The following is a 25,691-nucleotide window of genomic DNA, read 5'->3' as shown; positions in this document are numbered from 1 at the left end:
TTGATTTATTTTTTTTAAATAAACAATTGATAATTTATTTTTCATGAAGGCAGAATATACCCGTTCACAACGTCATTATGTAAGTAACGTAGGTATATACAGTAGTATGATATTTGCGCATTATGGTTATACTTAATATACAGTTGTGTTGTGATAGCCATACTACTACTCTACAGTTTGGCCAACATCGATAACATAAAATGCTAAGCAATGCCACTGCAAGGAATCAAAAATACAAGTTTTCATTATAAATATTTCGAACAAATGTCATGAATGTCAACGGGGTGCTGTTATTTTAATCTAATGTCGATAAGAAAAGTATTATTACTGCGTTCCGAACTTTATAATGACTTGATAATGTTTAAAATTGCCTTGCGTGACAAATAAGGGAATTTAAGTGAAACATCATCACTAACATACCGGTGAGTACGATTCTCATGCTGTGATTGAATTACACGAGTTAGGAAAGTGGTCACTTCCTGATTGCTTTCCTCGTACAATAGACGTTTGTTGTGTGGTTCTATTGTCATTCGCATCGGTGAAACCTTTGTTGCATCACCACAGGTTCTTCTCTAGTAATAATATTTTCTATTTGTATTGCAACATTCTAAATACCTAGTCTACTATTTGAGTTTCTACCAATATCAAACAAAAAAGTTATATTTCTCTGTAATAAATAATGCAGTCTCAATATACAAGTTTTTAGAATCACAATACCGACTCCAAACTGCTTACATCGTATATAAACTACAATTCATTTAGTCAGGTATAGTGTACCTAGGCAGTAATCTAATCTAATATTGTATTAACAAAATTGTTTACTTACTTGTGTAATTAATTCAGGATACGAAGGCTGATATTTTTGTTTATACAGTTTTTTCAGGAGGTGAGTAGGTGCTATGTAGAATACTAAATTAATAATGAGACATGTGTTAAGAAATAGTAAATAATGATATGTTTACGAAATTTAATTTTCTTTCCTGTATGCTGGCTGTCAGCAGTTCTTACTGTTTGGCTAAAATTGCTTTGTAGGTATGCACCGAAAATACACGTCTATCATCGGGCGAATAGTTTGTCTCAAGCTAAGTTATTATAAAAGATATCGCAATTTTATAATACTTCATATTTTCATCATTGAGCTTGAGGTGTTTTGAGACTAAAAACTAAGCCAAAACCTAACACAACCTGCTGTAATCAAAAACTATGTAGGTAGCTTGTGTTAGGTTTTGGCTGTTTTTCAATATGTTGAGTTACGTTTTGGTTTCAAAAGACCTCGATCACAAAAGCGATGTGTCGTTAATTTTTTTTGAAATAATTAAGATAGGTATAAGGTAAACGTACCAGTAGTTGACCACTTAAGAAAAAAATTCAACAAAAATAACGATTAACGTTTGGCATTACACCGAATGTTGGCAAAGCAAGTCTACTCATAATGGATCAAATGTCTTAATTAATATGACAAGACAAAAATTAAGAAAGGGTCTGTTACAAAAAAATTGTGTTCAATTTTTCAAGACCATGTTTTTGTGCCAATAGTTGACCATCCAAAAAATTGAAAGTTCCAGTAGTTGACCACTATATGTTTCAGTAGTTTACCATGTCTAACCAGGGGTTCCAGTAGTTGACCACTATATTTTTCAGTAGTTGACCATGTCTAATCAGAAGGCTTTATGGCAAATCTGTCATCAGAGTTGCCGCAGGGCTTCCTGTCAGACCACTCTAGCCCATAGCTACTTGAATCAACTTGGTAGCAATGGGCGGTTCAGTAACAAGTTACATAGGAGATGATTTTGTTTGACAGCCAATCATCAGCTTTGTTCGGGTAACAAAAGGTGCAAAATTAGTTACTTCAAACTAAAAATACAAAAATATATTTATTTTAGCAACTAAGTACATACATACTACATAGTAACGCATATGCTCAGTACTTACCAAAATAAAACTTAACATAAAAATCCTTAGATATTCCAAATAAAGTCCAATTCCGGAACTAAATAAACATTACGAGTTTTGCTTACTTGTGTTGGGTCATTTATGTGGTATACTACCACCTTCCATTCATAGCTAAGTACATCGGGTCGCTCTGGCCATTTCCATAATCTCCCGCACTTTTGCATCAATGAAATAGTAGCTTTTAGGTACTTTAGAAATATGGCCGATTTTCACTGGGAAGTATTATAATATAATGTTCATTAATGAGTTTCATAACGGGCAGCCATCGAGTTTTAGGCTTAAAGCTTTCATCACTAGACTTATGCCATTCACTCTCCGCTGAGTCTGAAATGTCAACACTTGGGTTAGAAGACCCGGAAGAAAAATGCATTTTCTTCTTGACTGCTTTCAATTCCCCCATTTTTTTTCTTCTTTTGCTTGCTCATTTAGTTCTTTCTTTGCCTTTCTGAAGCTCGTTCTTTTTTCAACCGTTCCATTTCTTCTTTCTTCCTCTTTTTGTTTAGGAAATACTTCTAGCAAGGTTTATCGGAAAAACTGGTGGGGGGTATTTTTCCTTTTTTGCTTTCTTCTTGAACTTTTCTTCCCCTTCACCGGGGAAGAAAAAATGTCCCTTGAATGGACTACAAATATTTGATGGACCAGCCACGGGTTCACTGGCGATTGGAGACGAAGTATCATTACAAATCTTTGTACCAGCCTTAGGTGCACTGGCGATTGGAGACGAATCACCATCACAAGTCGTTAGACCAGCCACAGGTGCCCTAGCGATTGGAGATGAAACATCATAATAATTCATAGTATTCCAGGCGGCCAAAGACATCATATCATCGGATTCCTCTTCTTGCAATGTCTCATCGATGAGTCTGACCGGGTCAGGTGGAGTGATATTTTCCAACTCATTTTTTACTTTTCGTCACAGTGCGAACAGTGACTTGTCATCTTGATCAAGTTCGTTGTTTTTGCGGAATAATTCAAGATTTTCCTCATCAATGTTTTTACTCAGGAACTCTCTCTAAATACCGCTTGGGTTCCTCTGATGTAACCATTGAAGGCACACTTTACGATTCTCCTGGTACTGTTACAGCTTAAGGGCTCCATGGACAAAGTCCACATTTTCGGAAATTTCTTGAGGAATTCTTTTGTACTTGTAGAGGACTGTCGTTGGTGTGACAGCCCCACCGACACTCCCTGTTACTATGACGGTTATGCATTCTTTATCGTCGGCATTTACCTGCTGGTACACTGTCTCGATTCCTTTTTTGGCTAAGACCCTGCTCCCCTAGGGGCGGCAGGTTATATGAAAGTATGGTGAAGCAGGCAGGTTATATAAAAAAGTATGGTGAGGTAGGCTGATAAACAATTTGCGGCAAAACTAACGTTAACATTATTAATTATATGGGTACGTTATAATGACCAAAGTAAATCCTCCGTGATGCCCTGCTTTTTTTTTATTGCGTCGCTATTTCTCGTAACTTGTCGGCTATTGTTGGCCTGCTTCATTCAGTTGCTATATTATATTCAGGGCTATAATTCAAGAAATTTTTGTTTTCCGAAGAAAAAATACACAAACCCATTGCTGAAAAAATAAAAAAATAAAGTTCATCTACTGGACAGAACCACCCTAGACACTTCTAATTAATAATCATCGTTCCATACTTATGAATGTAAAAAATGTTCAAAACTAAGTGAAATAATTTTATTTAATTTATCTAGTAGTTGACCACCCTGGTCAACTACTGAAAAAGTATTAAAAAAAGTTTGAGTAGTTAACCCCCCCACAAACTTGCTTCCTTGTAAATATAACTTAAAAATTACAAATGATATCGATACTTCAATATTATGACTGCCCGTAATGCATTAACTTGATATTATGAAGTCAAAAACATTAAATTGCCATATCCTTACATCCACTGATATCCTTAACAATTTACTTAAGAAATTAAAAATAAAATGCTTACAGCGTGATGTGTTGTTTTCAAATAGCTGCTATGACGCTCCTATGACATATGGCAATGTGTTAGTTCCTCAATCCGACCACAGATGGCTTCACTTGTCTCAACTTTACAATTTAGAGCAATCCCGTGTCTACGTTTCTTATTTTGGGCATTTTATTGAAAAAAGGTCAACTACTGATACATGGTCAACTACTGGTACATTTACCTTACAGGTATATCAATATCAATTCCTCAAAATAATGAAAAAGTGTTCCAGTGGGTTTTGAAATTTAGCGACACATATGGAGTACTATAAATAACTTCACTAATGCCAGTGAAACAAAAGTAAGCTGACATGCCATGCAGGTTAAAGTAGATTCTTTTTTACAAGGCAGGTTATTTCTTCAGTTTATTACCATTAATTTTAACATTATTATATTACCTTTATTTTATAATATATAACGATTATTGTTAATAACGTGTTTTCATTCATTAAATTATTTATTTAAATCCTCCGTTCATCCCGAAATTTCGCTAATCATGACCATACCCGGAACAGATTCCCCTGGCAATCAACGGTGGTTAGCTGAATACTTTACATGGGACACCCAACATTATAAATTCTAATAACATTCCAAATTAAAATATAAAATAAGTATATTTGGACCCTATTAACAGATTCCATGTTGTTACACGAAAGCAGTGTTTGATTATTTCAAATGTATTATTTCCTTATTGAAATTAATGTTTCATAGATAATATTTGGACTATTTTCGGCCAGTTTTTATAAAAAGTGCAAACCTATATGGCAATTTTATCACTGCTTGTTCAATTTTTTTGGTCATTTTCAATTGAGTAAGCGAAAAGAAGTGCAGAATCTGGTGTGGGCATTCCAAAGCTTATAATATGTGACATAAATGGGGCTGAAAGAGTCCCCACTTTGCACTGTCTGAATCCTGCCTGTATACAATATTTGGCGGATGATTAGCTTGTGATCACACAGTATTGTGTACAGTAATTGGTTTTGTTGTCGCGTGCTGTGATTTTCTGCAATAAATCGTAACGCGTGCCGGCCGATGTTTTAACGTGTAAATAGGCTGTTTTTGTGCTTTCATGAAATTTAAACTTTTTTAGTTTTTAAAAACATTGTTCATTTGTTCAGTTATAATTTAAAAAAAGGTAAACAACTACGTTGTTAAGTTACACAATCTGAAAACCTACTTTCGGTTTTAACGGAGACCCCCTCGTCCTATGTAGTCCGATACATTGAGGTTTTTAATGTACTAGAGAAATGTGGTAGTTGATTTATTAATTTTAGATGATAATGCAAGATTAATTTTGTATTTTGCAGATGGAAAATGCGACTTGACTATGAAACGTGCGACTCAAATTTAATTAGATATGACAAAACGTGATGGAACATGTAATCTCATTTCAAACACTATCACCAGAAATAGTCTAATACGATCAACATCATTTGATAATGATCTTAGTTGATATTGTATAATATGTACATATTTTATGTTGTTTTTGAGATTATACTTATGTAAATCCCTGTTTATTTTGATGTTAAGTTAAATTTATTTTCATTCTTCTAAACTAAAGATCTGAATTTATTTAGTCAAATATAAGTTTTAAAGTGTCACAATTATAATACTCCTTGAATCTCAAATGCACTGTAAGTAATTATAAGCCATCCTTCGAGAAAGAGGGATACCTATCAGCCATTATGACGTTGATCCATCGGCAGTCAACTTTTGCAGGGCGCTGGACGCGCCTGCTGTTGATTCTGCTGGTGGTTTGGGTGGTTGTTATGGTGATGGCCATCTGGCCCATGATGTGCTCGAGTGGGGGCAAGGCGGAGCGCTCTGACACGGAAGCCGTAAACAGTCGCCTGGCGCACGCCTTTCTGCAACTCGGCGCCATCAAAAAGCAGAATGACGAACTCAAAGGACTCTTTCAAGATCTCAACTTAAGGTATTAATTGCTCAAAAAACGATATGATTTTGCAATTTCTTTTAAATACAGTAAAGGCCTCTGACAATCAGGTCGGAGAGCTTGATGGGTCTAACAGCTATTTGGATTGACTTCAATAACTCCTACCTTTAAAAATATTTCAGTGTATTTTCGGAGGACTTGGATAGCATCCTATGATTCACAGCTACTGAAGCATCTAGATAAACTGTTCTACAAGCTCGACTGCACTTCCTTATTTCTTTTTTTTGTAATACTTTGCTCTTCTCCCACTATAAATAAACATAGGTAACCTGATTCTTGAGTAGTAACTCTTGAAACATTGCCAGACCTAAACAACTGCAGAAGTGTCATATCACGTTTTGTGCCCTCAGGATATGCCTGATTAAGACCAAGTAATGTGGTACAGGGTGGGTCAGGTTTGTGGGCATATTTAATTGTTTTCCATTGAACTGGCACTTTGACAGGAAACTAAGTAAACAAAAGTTAACAAACTCATAATTTGTATTCAGATACTATTTCACTATTGCTCGTGGAGAAGCCCATATGCACACAAATTATAATTTGCCCACTGACAGTTTTGTTTCGTGTATTTAAAAGCAGAAGTTCTCACGTAGTAACAATTTGAACGAAGAATTTACATTAGTTATAATACAAAATGGGGGGGCTTGAGATATAGTATCGAAATCCAAAAAGAATAAATGGCGTAATTGCATTACTTATTAAAAATATTGACCCAGACCGACTCCTGGAAAATGGTTATCAGGTAAAATTGTAGAATCGAGTTAATCCTCTGCGCTTCAGATTGCATCTATTGAATTATTTTATGTACCTTGCTCATCCAAAATGGCATGACTTTTGAGATTAAAAATCAAGCAGCCTGTTTTGGTCAAATCTTTCGAACACATTGTATCCCTTGCCCTGACCATAGTCCCCACAGGTGACATATCATAGCGAACGGACGCACACTGTACTATCGCGATAGGCACACTGCACGCTTTGCGCCTCGCTACGTGATTATTAGTCACCTAGTGAGTCTCCCGGCGAACAAACGTGTTGGTTATTTTTATTGTGTCACCTAGTGATTTTGCAAGATGGCGGATGTTTCTTCAGTATGAAAAATGTCAAACAGCGTATATTTTGAGGTTATGAATAATGACGCATGGGTGAATTGACATTATGCACCCAACAAGTTCGAATTTGAGACTTTCGAAATTTTAAACTTAAATTCTCTGTGGGAAGTAGCTATCCGGTTAGTTTTGAGACTGATATTGTGTTGACTACCAAATTTGTACCTAAGCACGTAGCGTGAAATGTGGCGGTAGTGTTTTTAGTAGACAAGCATAGCACCTAGCTCAGCACTAGTGAAGCACCTACCTATATGACCTTAGTTGTAGCGAAAGATCCTTGCTTGGGGGCACGCTTCAGGATGTGGGGCCCATGGCCCTAACAATGAATAGGCGACCACGATAATTGTATTTGTGTATATATTTTCCTAATAAATCGAGTACCTAGTAGAATTGGTGCTACAATAAATTAATGGTTTGATTATTTGCTTTATCTAATTTAAGCCTTATTCCTAATGGTTGGCTGCACTTGCATACTCAAGTAACAATAAATGTAAATGCTGTAATAGGTAACAGTTAAAGATAATATTCCAAGAAATATTTTGTTTTTATAGCGTGTACTAGTCCTTGTTGAATACACTAAAACAAAAACTGGTTTTTACGTTTTTAATTCTTAATGATAGCAATGTTGAAAATGAATGAATAAAATAATATCATAAAAAGTAAATTTTCATCATGTAATTTAAAAGTATAGGATTGTAATTGAGTCATACACCATAGGGCACTCTTATTTAGTAGAGAATATGACACCACACCACGGTGCTTCTATGTACGTCTTCTAAAGGGTGCATTGGAGATATTTCTGCCCTGACAGAACTTAGAAAAATTCATCCTCAAATGACAAAATTATCTTCTACTTATAAACCTTATAACCTCAGATGAAAAAATGTTGCCATTACGGTAAATTAATTAATTATGAACTCAATGCATGTGTAGTTGTTTTTATTTCACAATAAAAAATAATAAGTAGTTAATGTAAACTCTAAATAATTTAATGATTGCTTTGTGCGCAATTTAATTGAAAAATGCACACTGTAGCTGCAGTGTCCCTTGAATTCAGACTGTAAATTTCAGTTTTCAACACAATATCAAATACAATACAAAATATTTGATGCATGCACACAAAAAATATCAAACCCGTTTGGACGGTTTGAATAGGTAATATATCAATGTATATTATTAATAGTCATGGTCTTTCGTGTTTGTGTAGATAATCGGTATTCGATACAATTTTGCTTTGTGTGAAACGAGTAAACGACATTTGACACTGTATTTATTGATTTCTGTATATGAAACATATATTTTGACAGCTGTCTCTTGTTTCTAAATTCCACCGTTATGTAATTTGAAACCAGTGTGACTGATTTTTGGTTGCATAGGTAACTTATTTATTCAAGTATCAATAAGCATTTTGGCCGTAAGTAGTCTAATCTTACTTTTGAAATTAACCATTGCTTCCAAATGTTTCAGAGAATTGACAAAAGAACAGCAGATGGAGCTGATAAAACAGATCGACGACACGGTGGACAAAGCCATCATCAACAACGCGGATCTGATGCAGAGCGAGGGTAATGGCGGCGAGACGAGCGCTTGGCGACATGACATCGACCAAAAGGCCAATCCTTCAGAGCAGTATGAAATGATACGGCGGCGTGTAGAAACTAACACGCAAGAGTTCTGGAACTTTGTGCATGCCGAGGTCGTCAAAGCGCAGTCACTCGATCGCTCAGAGAACCCTGAACTCGTCAAGACTCTGCAGAATGTCCTCAACTTGGGGGTACAGCACAAAAGGTAACAATATCTTCCCTTTCTTATTTGTTGCTTATTCCTCCGAATGGAGATCTTCTGTTTTTTTCCTGTATGGATAAGTACTATCCGTGGCTTTATCCTATTCATGTTCTTTTGGGCATACCTGCATACTTTAGTTTAAAAGTTAGAAGGTATCTTTAGTTGGCAACATATTTTTTCTATAGCGTAAATGAAAACTGCCTTAGTATTAAATCTGCTCCTGATAATTATACAAAAATCTGGGGTGTCTGTTGTTTGTTCTCCCAAGGTGCAGGACGAACCATCGGTGATGCCGACCAACTACTTTATTGTGTGGTACAATTGTAACTTTTAAATAATTTAAAGTAGGTATGCATGATATAAATTAATGCATCGAAATTGAATGTGAAATGGTCAAGTAAAACTACTGAAATTTTTCATAAATTTTTGAAGAATCATATCTCCACGTATATTTCATTATGAAGTGGATTAATAATTCAATAATTGAATTGAAGTTTATAATAGGCTGTGAATGCAAAATATTTATTGTCATTCTTATCTGTGTATTCATAGTAGAAACTGAATTGTAATAATCACCCACAGTTAATACCTACATATATTGTATAACAATGGATAATTATTATATTTTTTCAGGTAGGTAGGTAACTAATTATGTTATTCAATAATTGTGTATTTTATAAATGCACTGCATTATAATTATGTAAGTTGATAGTTTGAGCAGAAAATAAGAAAGGTGGTAGCCAGACAAGGGGATAGATAGCGACCATAGGCGATAAATATGTTTGCCCCCGCCTATTTCTTTTGCACGCAGGAAAAAGAGCACATTTTTATTGCTAAGCCTTACTACATAATATTATAGTTTTAATTTACATATGTAGGTATGCGCAAAGTTCACCGCAAATAAATTTTGGCTAATATGCTAATATGCCTTTTATGTACATATATTTTTTTTGGTTTTTTTGTAACAAGTTTTCAATCATTGTTTCGATTTAGTGTATTTAGAAATGAAATAAAATATAGGGACTGCTGTTGTTTGTTCATAAATGCATATCATAATATAATGTTTGCAATACGTCAAGATTGTCCAGACTTGGCAACCCTGTTTGGACTTTTGAAGATCATTTAGTCCAGTGGTCTACAAACACAAAAAGCACCGTGCGAGCTACCTTTAAAAATTCAATTGCCCGTTGAGCCACAACTACATAATGTAAAGAATGGTCCAGGCGGTGGGGGGAAGTAAATGTAAACACAAAAATTACATACGTCGGTTGAAAATGTCCTATTGAAGTGGATGAAACCGGCCTTGCTGCCTTGAACATCAAAAATGTGAAAACTATATTATTTATTGTATAATATTATATTAAGGCCATGCATTAGTTGAGGCACGGTCTAAAAAGATCGTTGCTAGGCGATGTGCGGATTGCGGGTCGCGGGTGAAAATGACGCCTGTCAAACGAAATATTATTTCTCATATAAATCCAACATACGTCCATTTTATGTTCTGTTTATTATTCTATTAGTAACAATAATAATATATTCATTGACATGTTTTCTTTTTAAAGTAAATGGGTAAAGTTTTTAGTCATCTTTACACGATTTTAGAATTAATTGGCCCGTCGCCATCACGCAGCAAAGTGACGTGTGTCTGACTCGCCGTTCTCTCAATGAATGAGAAGCGAGTACAAAATTTCGTCGCGCGTACAGTTGAAAATTATTTGGCGTTTCACTGATGCGTCACCTTAACCCATTGGAGATAATCGCGGGCCAATTTGGCGCCGCTGTTGACTAAGTGATTCCGGACAATCGGCATCAATTTCACGCCTCTTGTCCTTGGTAAAAATGTTTTATTTTTTACATGTAGATATTTCTTGAAACCCTACAAATTTACCTACATGTTTAAAAAAATGAATTTAAATTGAATTGTTTCAATACTTACACAAGTTTTCAATAAATATCAAAATTAATCATATGATATAAAAGTTGTAGCTGTTTTAGTAAACTTTAGTAAAATTTACTACAAAATTAAATCTGGCTGTTGGTCGAAAATTTTTCCATGTTAATCTGTCTTCAATGGGTTAATCAAAACCATGTAATGATGTGCCACAGGCAAATTCTTGCAATTGAGAGTTAAATTTAAGGAAAAAGTAAACGAATATAATTTGGCACTTTAGTGGCATCCGTACAAATAAGGCCAACTGAGATGTGTCAATCACACATCGTACATGAGCTATCGGTAGCTTGCGAGCAACAGTTTGGCGACCACTGATTTATCCCAATTAAAATTATTTTTATCATTATTTCTCCCATTTTATGCAAAAGATCATTAGTTGATATTTATACATGAATTACAATAGTGAAACAGATCATAGCAATACCCCCAGAAAAAATTACATAGATTTATTATGCCCTCACCAGGAATCAAACACAGAACTTCCATATGACAAGTCACCACCTAACCTATTGGATTATGAGGCCTCTTTAAACTTGGCCGAATGTCCGGACTAGATTTTGAAAATTATGGAAGAGAGAGTTACAGATAGCGAATATTAGAATTATACGACTAGACATGAATTTGAATAGTTATATTATGTATTTCTCTGGTGAGGTACAGACCACAGAGGACATTATGGGGTCATGTAATATTTATGCCTTCCCCGAAAGAGTTTTGCCTGTTCTACTGTATCCTGTTTCATGACTAGTTCAGTGATTTTGTTTTATTTATTTTTTTACTATCGCTATACGATTATTGTGTTTATCGTTAAATTGTAAACCACACAATGCATAACCATTGTATTTTTCTATTGTTGCCATCACACAAAAATAGTTTAATTTTACTGTCATTCTATATAATACGTATGTATCATTTATTTGTATGTATAGTATTTCTGACCGATTTATTTTTATGAATATGAATTCAATTTATTTTTATCGCCTTTTTAGTGTTCCTAGTCATGATGGAATCAATGACAATATACATCAAGGCTGTTCATCTAATGATAATTATTATGTTTCACAAATGATAACATATGAAAAACTATAATATATTTTACTACAAAATGTATGCCAGCTTATTGAATTTTTATAAATACCTTTTGTATTATAACATCTCAACACCTCAGTAACATACAAAAAAAGAATTTAAAAAAAGTCTCTATTTACATACCTAGTTGTTAGTTAATTTTGGCATGATTAGTATTGTATATTATATCAAGTGCCTGGTTTCAAAACCCCCTAAACGATTTTACGTAGTTTTGAGAAAACTGAGAATATCTATTAAATCTATAAATATTATGTATTTATTATTTGATTCATACATTTTATTCACTTTTAGCATATTTCACTTAGAGAATAAATTAAAAATCAAATGATTTTCATTTTAGGCGACTTTGAAACTTACCTATCATTTTAGGGGGTTCTAAAACTCACATATAGCAGGAACATAATATGCAGGAAAAAATCGCGAAAGGCGTCTCGTGGTTATTTTTATTGGAGAAAAAATAAATGTAGTTGGTAAAAATTTAAAATATATTTATTCAAAAAAACTAAACTAACTAAAATTATCAACATAACAATTTACAACATAAAATTTATTGAATATACATAATTTAAAAACATCTCAGATACCTACCAAAAAGACCCTTTTTGGAAAAAAATATGTCCAACGGGACTCAAACTAACCGCTGGATTTGCGCCAGCACGATTGGCTTATTTATCCATTTCAGGGGTATTTGAAAAGCACACCCGACCATTTTAGCAGGTTTTGAAATTTACCCTGATTTTTGATCATACATATTGACGGTTTTTGCCATTTTTTAAAGCTCAATCTTTGGCCATCATATAGTTAACAAAAATATCTATCTAAATACATATCTAACTCAAAATTGTTCAAAAACCCTTTTAGGGGGATTTGAATCTAAGTGCTTCATATTGCATAATAATAATTAGTACACATTAACCAGAATCCGATTGATACAGGTTCGAGTCGTGCTCTGGTAAAAATAATTTTCAAAAATACATGTATTTCTGAAGTGATCGATATTAGGTATTTATATTCAATATTGAATCCTGCATTCTTAAACCTCGTGCAAAATTTATTAATCATTAATTAAAATAAAAATTATTGAATTTCATGTGCATCATGAACCCGGCAACTTTTTGTAGTTCACTCAAGTTACCACTTCAGAATATATGAAACATCGCAAACTCACTTCACGCAAGAGTAATACTTATATCAATACCTGAAGCGTTTTTGGTTGAAAACAGTTACTGCCCTTTCAATTATTGGCATTGCAGATAGCAGGTTAGTTTTGCACCTTGGTAGAACAGACAATGGATGCTGCAGATTCTTTACTATGTAAAGAATCTGCAGCATCCAGGGGTGGTCAACCTTTTTATACCTACCACTTACTTTTGTATCTCTGTTCACCAGTTCCACAGCAATGGTGATTTATAAAGTAGGGAAGTAACTTTACTTTATAAAACTTATAAAGCAGAGCTACAGCAAGTTAAAGCGTATAATAATAATTACTTAACAAGGCGGCTCTCGTGGTGTAGTGCGTTAGGCGCTTGCCTTCCATCCGAGAGTTCCTGGGTGTGATTCCCAGTCAGGACACAATACTTATGTGTTTTTCTCAAAGCCTGGGTGTTTGTGGTTGTTCAAAATTACTAACAACCACCTTGTATGAAAAAGCAAGGACATGGTGATTAATAATACTAAAAAAAAAAAAATTACTTACCAAATACTTTATGTCAGACTTTCCCTAAGTTTGGCGGAATAAATCTTTATAAAACAACTTACCGTAGTTAAATCTATCTTTTTATTTATACTTTGCATACATAGAAGAATGAAGTCTGATGAAATTACATTTAATTAATTGAATTATTAATGAGATCCCTGAGGCTGATGCTGTTTTCAAAAACCCCTACCGCCCCACCATGAAAGCTCGAACACCCACTAGTGGGCGGTAGGAACCAGGTTGACTATCCCTGCTTTAGATGGTTATCAGGCACACACAGTTCAACACTAACAAGAATGGCACAGTTCTCATTTATACTACCTATAAGTCAGTAATAATATCTAGCAAAATACAGATATCTTCTAATAATTAAACTACAGTATGTAAACATGTCGAAGAGATCAGAGTCAATTGGATAAACCTACGGATGGTATAGCCTAAATTAGTGTTTTTTTTTAAACATTTTGGTTTCATGGATTTTGGTACCCATTACTTTTCCATTATTCAAAATATTATTAAAAATAATCAACGAATAAAGGTTTATAAAGGAGTGTCCCATTAAATATTGGATGAATGATCACGTAGGTAGTGATAAGGGAAGATCATTTTATTATTTGAAGAAAACACCCACTTTAATATATGAATCTATCATTGTGATCGTGCATCAGTGCATTGAATTAAGATTGTTTGGAAATATTATTTTTTACGTACAGCACACATCGAACACCACTGACCGAAAATGTAGGAAGTTAATTTTGATTTAGAAGAAGTTTATGAATTCTTAGAGATATCTTAATGAACTTTCTCTATGATCACCTTGTTTACTGGTTCACTGTGTTGTCACCAAGTCGATGGTGAGAAATTGACTACTCGTAACCCAGTTTCGCGTTAAAGTTGATCCCTCGTAACCGATTTTTTGGCCAAAACGGACTATGAATGCCAACTTGTTGGAATTTTCAATACCTACCTATCTGTTGACTCAAAGTTACAAGAAACGTCATAAAACTAAACATAATAACAAAAGTAGTTACCTCGTAACCATAATGTCCAGTGTTTAATGGAAAAAGTTTAAGTTACGAGGAATCAACGTTACGGCTTACGAGTTGTCAACGTTACGGCTTACGAGGTGTCAACATTAAATATCTTAATAGCATTGTAGAATGACGCATTTTAAAAGTTGGTAGCTCGTATGTGACACGTTTGGCAGTTTATTCACAGTTTTTTAAAAATTTCAAGATTTGCAGGAATTAAAAAATGTAATACATCTAGAATGCCACGCATTCTATGATGTCTCTCTCATCACAATAAATCAAACTGATTGAGATGGGATTGAGAGGTTCCATTTAGTTTGAACTGTTTCCTCGTATCATAGTATTAAGCTTCTTATGTCGTATATTGTAACCTCGTAAGATATATTTGCATCAATAACTTCTATGTTTCATAAAAATGTTAACATTATCTGATAAATAAAAACATTGTTTCACTATTTAAACAAAGTGTATTTTTGGTTTTACTTTATTTTTAATACTTTTCGTTTTATTCAGTTTTAATGCTCCCCTGTAAAGTAATGAAAATGGTGGTTACGAGTGGTCAACTTTAACGCGAAACTGGGTTACGAGTAGTCACTTTCTCACCATTGAAGCGTAAAAATACTATATCTTCATACGTTTGCTCTTATAAAAACTTAATAATTACGTTCTTCAATGATACCTACTCACTAAAAACTTGCCAGTTCAGCTGATGTCAAATTTGTTTTTTATTCTTATCAAAGAGAATAGATATTAATATATTCAGATAATCAAAGTACAACGATGAATTCAATTTTTTTAGGAAATTGTTAGATTATTCAGAAGACATTTTATAATATCACGATAACCTGTGGCCCCTACATATTATTTAGATTGTGCATTCGATAATATATTGTATGTGAGGGGTCTAATTGCAAAGGCGCCACTGTTTACTTTTTGTGAATGTTCAGAATCAAGAAAAAACGATGCACAGGTTAATTTTGAGGAAAAGCCAAAATACCTTAGGTTTTATTTAGAAAGTGTATCTCCAATTTAGCGTTAATAATGATATAATTCAAATATATGTACTGGATAAGTAAATATTTCACTATAGTGAACAGTGGCGGTTTTGCTACAAACTAAATTCAATCTGACAGTTCAACTTGTCATCAATATTTTAACCCACTCATTACCGGTATTTTTTTTAAATACCTCATACACTGAACATCAATAATTATTATTGAAACTAAATTATATTATAGACGTTTTTTGAGTTTATAGTTTTGTTTACCTATCTGAAAACAATTAACATTGTACTTATTGGTTTTGGATATATAGGTATATTTAAAGATTAAAACTGATAAATATGTTAGGTATATATACTTATTTAAATCTACTTTCCGTAAATATTTTTATTATGATCACAACAAAATTATTACATACTTACCATAAATTCAAATGAAATAAAAATGATCTGTTTTGGAATATGGTTCTGAATGTGTTGCATTGCGAAATTAGCACACATTTCATTGTCAAAAGACGCATTACTTTAAAGAGTAAAATCATACCTTTTAGCTTTTGCCACGTTTCTTTTCCAGTTTGTTATTGTTCTATTCCTTTTTCTGGCTTAGTTTTCCTCAACCGTTGTCACATTCACGTCCATTTTCACAATGAAATCTAACTTTTTAACGGAGTATAATGACTGTCAACCAACGAAAACAATACCGCACAGCCATATGAATTTTATACACTACCTGTTCTGTGATTGGTTGAAATTGAACGGTGGCGTGTTTGCAAGTCACTTTTTAAACAGTGGCGAGTTTGCACCAAACCACATATTTCAAAGTGAATTTTATACTAGATAGAGTCACTTTTCAATAAATACGAATGCTGCATTCGATAGCTTTTTTGACACACTTTCATGATCAGTAGCTAACTCAATATTGACCAAAATCAAACAGTGTCGCCTTTGCAACTAGACTTGTCATGTATTACATAATATATAATTATGGAATTAATAATCTCAAATTTGTCACTGTCAAATAGATTGTGTTATTTAGTTTTTTTTTTTTTTTTTTTACTTATTTATTATATTATATGTTATTATAGTGTTGTGAAATATCAGAAAAATTATATCTTTTATTAATGCTTTTTGTTTTTGGGTTGTCACCATGTATTCTTTCCTTGAAATAGAGACCATTCTCAAGGAACTAAAAACATAATGCAGTAAAACCTCGTTAAGAAGAGCACAATATCGCAAGAAAATGACCCTTGAACATTATTTTCACATAAAACCATACCTCTAATTCGAATTTCGTAATACGAAATTATTTTAGAGTCCATATAAAAATATTCAATAAATCGTAATAAATATTTCATGAACCAGTCATTGAAAATTGTGACTGATTTAACTGTTGATTGTTTATTGAATTTTCACATAGTTTTACTAGAGAACCAATGCCAAACAATTGTGTTGACAAATTGGAAAAATAAAAAATATTTCGTATTTTTTTATAATTCTAGCTCAACACATGGTGGTAATTACCCACCTACATAACTTGTTAACTTCAATTAATGGATTAACGACGCATGGTATTTGCACAGATTTTAATTTGAAAGAATTGTATCGGAAATTTGGTAAGCACATCTATGATTGTAAACGAAATGAATGAAAATCGAACTTTTTTTTTTCTTCAAAATTTAGTATATTTCCCCTCATAGTAATTCGATTTTTTTTTTTCAATTTTCGGTCCCGTGGATTTCGTATTAACGAGGTTTTACTGAATAACCAATATTTATGTTTTCTTTAATTGGGGCTCTTTGAATATCTTCTCAGGGAAGTAGATTTATTTTTAAATACTCTTTTTGATACTGTTATCAATACCTACTTTCATTTGAGAATTATCGATGTATCGATAGCCATTTTGTTTCAAATACGTAATAACCTGTGTAAACAAGTTCTAATAATTATTTAAAAATGTAATAAATAATTTAACGTAAGACTAATTTAACTTCCCAGATCCCTGTTAACAGACCTGAACACGATGAAAGAAGTGGACGGCTACGAGAGATGGAGGTCTTCGGAGGCGGAGTCACTCAGTGATTTGGTGCAGCGCAGAATTCACCATCTGCAAAATCCCGCCGACTGCTCCAAGGCGAAAAAAGTTGTCTGCAACTTAAACAAGGTCATTTTTTGCCTTTAAATACACCTGATCCTTTTTTGCATGGGAGATACGTTCCAAAGACTACTGTACAAAATAAAACCGTGTAAAAAAAGATATGGTGCCCATACAAAAATGGTAGATGGGTTCCATTACTTAAAATCAACTCAAAATACGAAATTCTTGAACTCAAAAATAAATCAAATTTAGTTATTATTTATAAGTATATAAAATATTTATACATAAAAATACATACTTTTCGATTTAAATTAAATTTAGCATAGAGAAATATATTCATTCAGTCTCGTTACTTGATAATAAACGTGCCCGTTTACTGCTCTTTTTCTCTGGAAATATTTAATGACGATGACGCCGAACCACGCGCCGCGTCTCTCGTATCGAACCCGAAGTGACTGACTAGTGGCGCCATGTATGTACGTATCAGTGGCGAAGGGTGGAGGTAGGCTGTTAAGATTCGCTATAAATAGTGCACACTAAACTTTTTTAGCCATATGTATTTGTTTTTATTGAACTAAGACTACAATTTACAGATGGTGTTAGTTGGTTTTTAAAAATCAATTAAACCATGCCTAAACGAAAACATAATAGTTTTGGTCTAATTTGGGCAAAACGACAAAATTGTACACACTTTTTCATTCATAGTTATTTGTTTTTGTTGGATTAAAAATACATATTACACATATTTTTGGTTAATTTTTTTAATTCATTAAGCCCTGCCTAAACCAAACTATAACAAATAAAAAATATTATTCTATTTATAGAATATTCAAAGTTATGTATGATTTAATTGCATAATTTTAGATATTTTATAGATAGACATGTATTTTTTGACTATTATCTATTATGGCTGGGTTTCTCAGGGTTTAATTGAATTTTAAAAACAAACCAACACTATCTGTAAATTGTAGCCTTATTTCAATGAAAACAAATATGTATGTCTGAAAAAGTTTAATGTGCACTGTTTATGGCGGATCTTAACAGCCTACCTCCACCCTTCGCCACTGGTACGTATGTATGTCTGGGCGGCATCTGGTGACAATATATGTATGCACCAGTGGCATGCGGTCCATTGCAACGCAATTATTTGATAAATATGTACATACATACGTATTTTTATTCTTTTTAGTTTTTTTAAACTGTGTTAAAGCAAAAAAATCAGTGTAAATAAAAGATAATAAAAAATAATCGGTACTTTTTTTAAACTGTTATTTCGAAACCGTGCAAAAAAAGGATCGGGTGTACTAAAATTTTCCTCAGCCTCTATAGGGTAACTGTGTACTATTTTGACACGGGTGTCATCGGTGGTGTGCATCCTATATAGACATTTAAATATTGCCTACCTTTTACCTTAAGCTAAAAGTGGTGATCACAAAATATAAAGTAGTGGTTACGATAATTATTAGTTACATAATAATCTCTTGTACACTGATAAGGCCTTGTGTATAATTTATAAAAAATCTAAAATTATGTATGGTTTAATGGCATAATTTGAGATATTTTATAGATACATGAATATTTTTTTACTATTATCTACTATTGCTTGGATTAGGCAGGGTTTAATTGATTTTTAAAAACTTATAAATACTATCTACACTTTGTAATCTTAGTTCAATGAAAACAAATATGTTTGACTAACAAAGTTTAGTGTGCACGATTTATGTCAGATCTTAACAGCCTACCTTCACCTTTCGTCACTGATATCTACTAATTTTCAAATATCCATACTGTTTGTCTTGTCTTAAAAGTGTATGCTTAAAAATCATGCCACTGGGTGCCATATGTATTAGTGATTGAATAATTTATATTTTGTTGGAATGCAGGGTTGCGGGTACGGATGTCAGCTCCACCACGCGGTGTACTGCCTAATCTTGGCATATGCCACAGAGAGGACACTCATCTTGCGTTCGGCGGGATGGCGCTATCGCCGCGCTGGCTGGGAGCAGGTCTTCCTACCGCTCTCTGACACGTGCACTTCGCCTGACGGGGAAAGCAAAGACGCCTGGCCAGGTAATTCTATCCATGTGAATTGTCTTTGTGACTTTAACATTTTGAAAGCTTCAATGCAGGTCTCTCAAAGTAATATAAAAGCTCTGTCTACATCTTTACAGATACAGATTTTTGTTGTCTGATAATGTAAGCGATTTGTATGTCACCCACTTTATAACTTGAGCCCACATGCTTAGTCATACTTAAGTGCCGAATAATGTTAGGCAGTCAAAATCAAGTGTTCTGGTCCACAATAAGTAGTAGCGGAAATGATAAACGGAAGTTGTCAGAATTTTGAGGTGTATTGACTGAAGCCACATGTGTTTGGTACATACCATATAATATTATGTTAGTAAGGTTAATTTAATGGCGACATCTTGCAACTGGCCATAAATGCAGATTTGCTCAGTTTCTTAATGTTGCGGTTGTGGGTGTTGCAGGCAAATGGTACACACAAGTGGTGACGCTGCCGATAATTGACGCGCTGTCTCCGCGTCCCGCTTTTCTGCCCCTGACTGTGCCCGCCGACCTAGCTCCGCGACTCAAACGTCTACATGGCGCCCCGCCCGCCTGGTGGGTGGGGCAGCTACTTAAGTTTCTTCTTCGTCCGCAGCCCGCCACCCAAGCCTTCCTAAGCGCTGCCACCACCCGCCTCGCTTTCAAGGGACCCATCGTTGGGTGAGACTTTTTTTGTTATAATTTTTCCTCTTCGTGTCATTATGATTGTAATTTATTATGTAATACAGTAAATATGTATATCGTAAGATTTCGAATTTTTTATGATGTAATTCGAAATTTTTCTTGAGGGCCATAATATTATTTCCCTGTGGGTATAAAAGAGTGCCTACCCCTCCACACTAAAAAAATTCACCCAAATGTCAGACATTTCAATATTATTTACTATTGAACATGTTCGCGGACTATTCTGAATTTCAAATAACACTGGTATTAGCACTTATCATAACTTTGTTATTTTTGAGATAGAATAGTCAGGTTAGGTTAATTCACAAAAACACTACTTACACCCTTTTGATTGATTGTTTTTGAATGCTATGTTTTATGTTAAACTCAGGGTTCACGTAAGACGCACTGATAAAGTCGGCACGGAGGCAGCCTTTCATCCGATAGAAGAGTACATGACGCACGTCGAGGAGTATTTCAATCAGCTGGAACTGAGAGAGAAAGTCGATAAGAGAAGAATTTATCTAGCGTCAGATGATCCTAAGGTAATCTTATCTATTCTTCTCCCTAGTTTTTATATCTGTCATGTCATCACATGATAGCTGCACTAATAGTTACTGGGATGCGATAGGCGTTTGAATAGGCTTGTTAGGCTTGTAGGCCTGGACTGCACCAGGGGTCATAAATATATTTTTACAAGTAAAATTTACAGAAAATAAACTTGCCTCCTATACGCATTCAGTTCTTTAGATACCTACATGTATATAAAATAAATTTTTATACACGTCCTTGTTGAATGAATTCTGTAAAAATTGTTTTTACAGATTCAGGCTTAGCCTTTCAATATTGAGCTGTTTTCATTTACAAACAATGCTTTCAATTCTGCCACGTTAAGTGTTATAATCGTTCAATCCAGGGAACACTAAAATGAGGGAATTGGGTTGCCTTCTGGGTGAAGCTGCAAGAAGGTAGGTATAGTTCTCGAGTGTAGAGAAATGTGGGATACACTTAAACACATGTTGAAGAATATGTCATTTTCAATAGTTAAAATTTCAAATTATGTCTGTATCATAATAATATGCATTAAAGTTTGTCATGCATGGAAACAAAACATGCATTCAATAATGCTAATATTGAGGACACTCACGGATTTTTATTGCATTTTATGACCTGACCGTTATTAAGTAATAAACTAACACTGTCCTCAATACCATGTGACTGGCTTTCGCATCTTCTTAATCCGTTCTGTGGTTTAATTTATATTTTTGGTTTGGTTACAGGTAATAATAGAAGCAAAGGAGAAGTATCCCTCATATGAAATAATTGGGGACCCATCGGTGGCGAAGACAGCGGCCGTGTCCACTCGCTACAGTGATAACTCCCTCAATGGAATTATCCTCGACATCCATTTGCTGAGTCGGAGCGACTTCCTCGTCTGTACGTTCAGCAGTCAGGTATGCATAACCCTCGCCACAAATTTCCTTATCGTGTCGTTTTCTTCTAAATTACAGTTACAGGGCAATTGTTAATTCTAAATTCAATGAACCAAATTTAGAATACAATTCGAATTACGGTTTAAAGAATGTATGCAACTCAAATCAGAATTACATGTAGAACAAAGTTGGCTTTGGCTCTACATTCCGAACGGTCCACTGCCACCGCTTTCCAATTAGCATCCTCAAATCAAAGACAATAACAAAGTCGATTACCAATCAATTAAATTTATTAAAAAAAGAATCAATATATTATACACCGCATTAAAGATGCTATTAAATGAAGAAGTTTGAAAACCAATGTTATAGGTTAACTGTGTTCTTAATTCCAATATAATTAATTTGACGCAGGTATGTCGGGTGGCGTACGAGATCATGCAGTCTCTGCACGTAGATGCGTCAGATCGCTTTGCATCACTGGACGACATCTACTATTACGGCGGGCAGAACCCGCACAATCGTGTGGCCGTGCTTTCCCATGATGCCCGGCAGCGCCCGCACGAGATGCAGTTGCGGCCCGGGGATATCGTGGGTATCGCCGGAAACCACTGGAACGGTTACAGCAAAGGCAACAATCGAAGAACCAACCAGGTCAGTCAGTTGTCATTTGTCAATTTTTTTTTTGTTTATTTGCATCCAATTCAAATATACATATCGCCAATTGTTCATATAAATGTTTTTTCTCAATGTATATATTATTATGTACTGTTTTTAGCTGTATTTCGAAAAATATTAGCTCGTAAATTTAAATTATTGCACCATAATTTACAAAGGCCATTATAGCGAAAAGCCGTATAGGTGTAATAGTAAACCAAATTTTTTTTTTTGATTTTCATTAATTTCGTTTATGATCATAGATGTGCCTACCAAATTTCCGATACAATTCTTTCAAATTAAAATCTGTGCAAATACCATGCATCATTAATCCATAAAGTAATATAGGTAGGTATTTACCACCATGTGTTGATCTAGAATTATACAAAATACGAAATATTTTTTATTTTTCCAATTTGTCAACACAATTATTGTTTGGCATTGGTTCTCTAGTAAAACTATGTGAAAATCCAATAAACAATCAACAATTAAATACCTACAGCCCTGAAACATGTGAGTAATTGTTTTTCCTTTGAGTGGAGTGCAGTTGTGCCACTGATGTGTTAATGGGTCATAAAATGTCATGATTATTTTTATTACCATTATAAAATAAGCAATTTATGATGTTTTTAAAAGTCTGTCACAATTTTCAATGAATGGCTCATGAAATATTTATTACGATTTATTGAATATTTTTATATGCCAGGACTCATTTCATATTACGAAATTTGAATAATAGGTATGATTTTATATGAAAATAATGTTCAAGGGATTTTTTTTCACAAAAATTTCGATCCGCGGCGAATTTCAAATTATCCGTGTTTTTATTTACAAGGTTTTACTGTACTAATGTATAGGTCAGGGTTGGCGAACCTTTTTACGTATGCGTGCCAAAATTTCCCAAAAATTATTTTTCGACTGTCTGACGTGCCGAGCAGTTTTTCATGGAGAAAGAATGATTTTTAAAAATTCTATTAAAATAATGATGATGTTCTAGATACCAGTCACAGAACATAGCAGACATAATAATATAATAGCTTTATCGCTTTTTTCAATTACGCCATACATTTCGGTTCACCAATTTTGAAACAACTGTCTACCAGAATTACTACTACTTAACTAGCTTCATCAAGTTTTTGTTTCTTATTTGGTGCAGTCATTTTTTGTGGGTAGGAATGAAATTGTTTGTTAATGTATTAATTAGTTTGGTACTTATCGCACAAATTGACATGAGAATTCCTCTGATCAGATGAGGCATTCTCTCGCTACAGTGGTCTCAAGCATTGTAAATCGATCAAAATTAGAGGTTAGTGTGATAATCTGATAATATTATATGTGACGCATAAAGTATAAGGACCAACCTATGGAATTATATATTTAAATTAAACATCATGCTTATTCTTGAAGAGTATTTGCCTGCTATTTTTATACAATGCGATCGTGTCATTTATTATTATTATAGGTATTTTTTTTCTCTTCAAATGTGTGCCATGCAAAATCATCTCGCGTGCCATAGATTCGCCATCCCTGGTATAGGTATACCAATGGCAATATGTAATCGTCGGCGATCAGAAACAGCAAAACCCGACTCTAAAATGCGGTCTGTTAGTTAACATTAATTCACAATTTCATATGTATTAGTAAAATATTCACCACATTCTGTATAATGATGCGTAGATGAATTCTGAGTTCATATAAATTATAATACTTGTAGACAGATGACTTTGTTGGTCTGAATGGTGATTATTTTAAGAAATACGTTGAAAGGTAAATTATTTTTTCCTTTTCCAAGTAGCTTTTTATACATACTATGTAGGTACAGGTACACCCACGATGGCCGAGTGGCTTAAATGCCGGCCTATAGAGTCGAGGGTCCCAAGTTCGAATCCTGGGTCTGGCTAGTACACATATTGTTTTTCAATTTGTGTATGAGTCAGAGTATGGACCTAATATGTTGAGCAAGTGGCTGACATCCATTTCTCGTAAAAACAAAAATCTGTCAATACAAACCTCCACTCTGTGGAGGCCCATATGATCCTATTAGGATCGGACATGGTCGAAAGAAAGAAAGAATGTAGGTACATAAATGGAGGAAGCCTAAGTATATGAGAGTGAACCGGAAAATAGGAGAAAATAAGCTGCAAGTCATTTTGCATTACAGATTCATTTGTAGAATATTTCACACTGTTATTGCCCACAAAAATATACAACTATTTGAGGGCATTGACATTTGAAAACGGAAATGACGTTTCGGTTGATTTAAGTTGATATTTAACAAGAAGACTGTTGAAATATTTATAAAGGCGAACCAATAATGTTTGTCATCACAGAAAAGAATCCCATCTTTAACGGCAGATCATGCATGCCCAATGAAGATTTATCATAGAGATTCAACAATTCGATTCCAATGTTTAATTTTTTTCAGGTGGGCCTTTTCCCCTCCTTCAAAACGATGGACAAAATAGACGTGGCGGATTTCCCCACGTACACCGAAGTGCCCCTGGTCAAACCGTGAGAGTGCCCTTGCCCCTGTGCGCATCCAGCGAGACTAACGCGTGCTCAGCGCAATATCTAAGTGACTGTTATAATAATTGTCTACACATAGTGAATAGTATTCGTGAAACATTATATATTCTTCTCAGATGCTATATTATATGTTACACATAATATGTACTCGAAGTAGATAAATAAATATGCGTATTAAAAATGACATTTCGTTGACTCGAGTTTGAACAGCATTTATAATGTGGATTTTATCTCTGTACGTGGAGAATATTTAACATTTTTTTACCATATGTAAAATAAGAAAGATTTGCCATTTTATTAATATCTAATCTCTGAGTTTTTCAGTTTTTCATGATCTGCAATTAAATTATCGAAATATTTGAAATTTTGACTATTTTACACGTACCTATTATAAAATATAATGTACATTAAAAATATTAGCTATTATTATAATGCATATTATTCTGATACAAAAATGATATTATGTAGATGTAATCTACTTAACTTTAGGTGTTTTATGTCTTTTTATATGAACAGATTACATATTAATTAATATATTATTATTTTTTTATTAAACAAACACAAAAATGTAATTGATAAAAAGAAATGGAAAATATGGCCTCAACTTCTTTTCCATTGATATCCGTGATATTATTTAGCATTTTTTTTTTTATTGTAAAGTTTATTCCAATTATGTACCTCTATGACTTTAATAAATAGTAAATATTTTT

At 33.9% G+C, this 25,691-nt stretch overlaps 1 protein-coding gene across 1 annotated transcript; it reads left to right on the top strand.

The window, feature by feature from the left end:
- The first annotated feature begins 187 nt into the window (after positions 1–187).
- FucT6 (alpha-(1,6)-fucosyltransferase 8) lies at positions 188–25,359 on the top strand. Its single transcript, XM_085948926.1, has 10 exons — positions 188–422; positions 5,239–5,864; positions 8,459–8,779; positions 17,539–17,704; positions 19,522–19,708; positions 20,128–20,365; positions 20,760–20,913; positions 21,649–21,822; positions 22,213–22,452; positions 24,881–25,359. Exons 2-10 carry the CDS (start codon positions 5,617–5,619, stop codon positions 24,968–24,970), a joined length of 1,818 nt encoding a protein of 605 aa, XP_085805052.1. The 5' UTR covers positions 188–422; positions 5,239–5,616; the 3' UTR covers positions 24,971–25,359.
- Positions 25,360–25,691: the final 332 nt, after the last annotated feature.

Source organism: Rhyacophila brunnea, unplaced genomic scaffold, assembly GCF_057557595.1.
Source record: "Rhyacophila brunnea isolate RB1 unplaced genomic scaffold, BYU_Rbru_1.0 scaffold_21, whole genome shotgun sequence".
Taxonomy (NCBI): Eukaryota; Metazoa; Arthropoda; class Insecta; order Trichoptera; family Rhyacophilidae; genus Rhyacophila; species Rhyacophila brunnea.
Note: the sequence above shows the minus strand (reverse complement) of the source record. Positions and strands in the feature narration are given on the sequence as shown.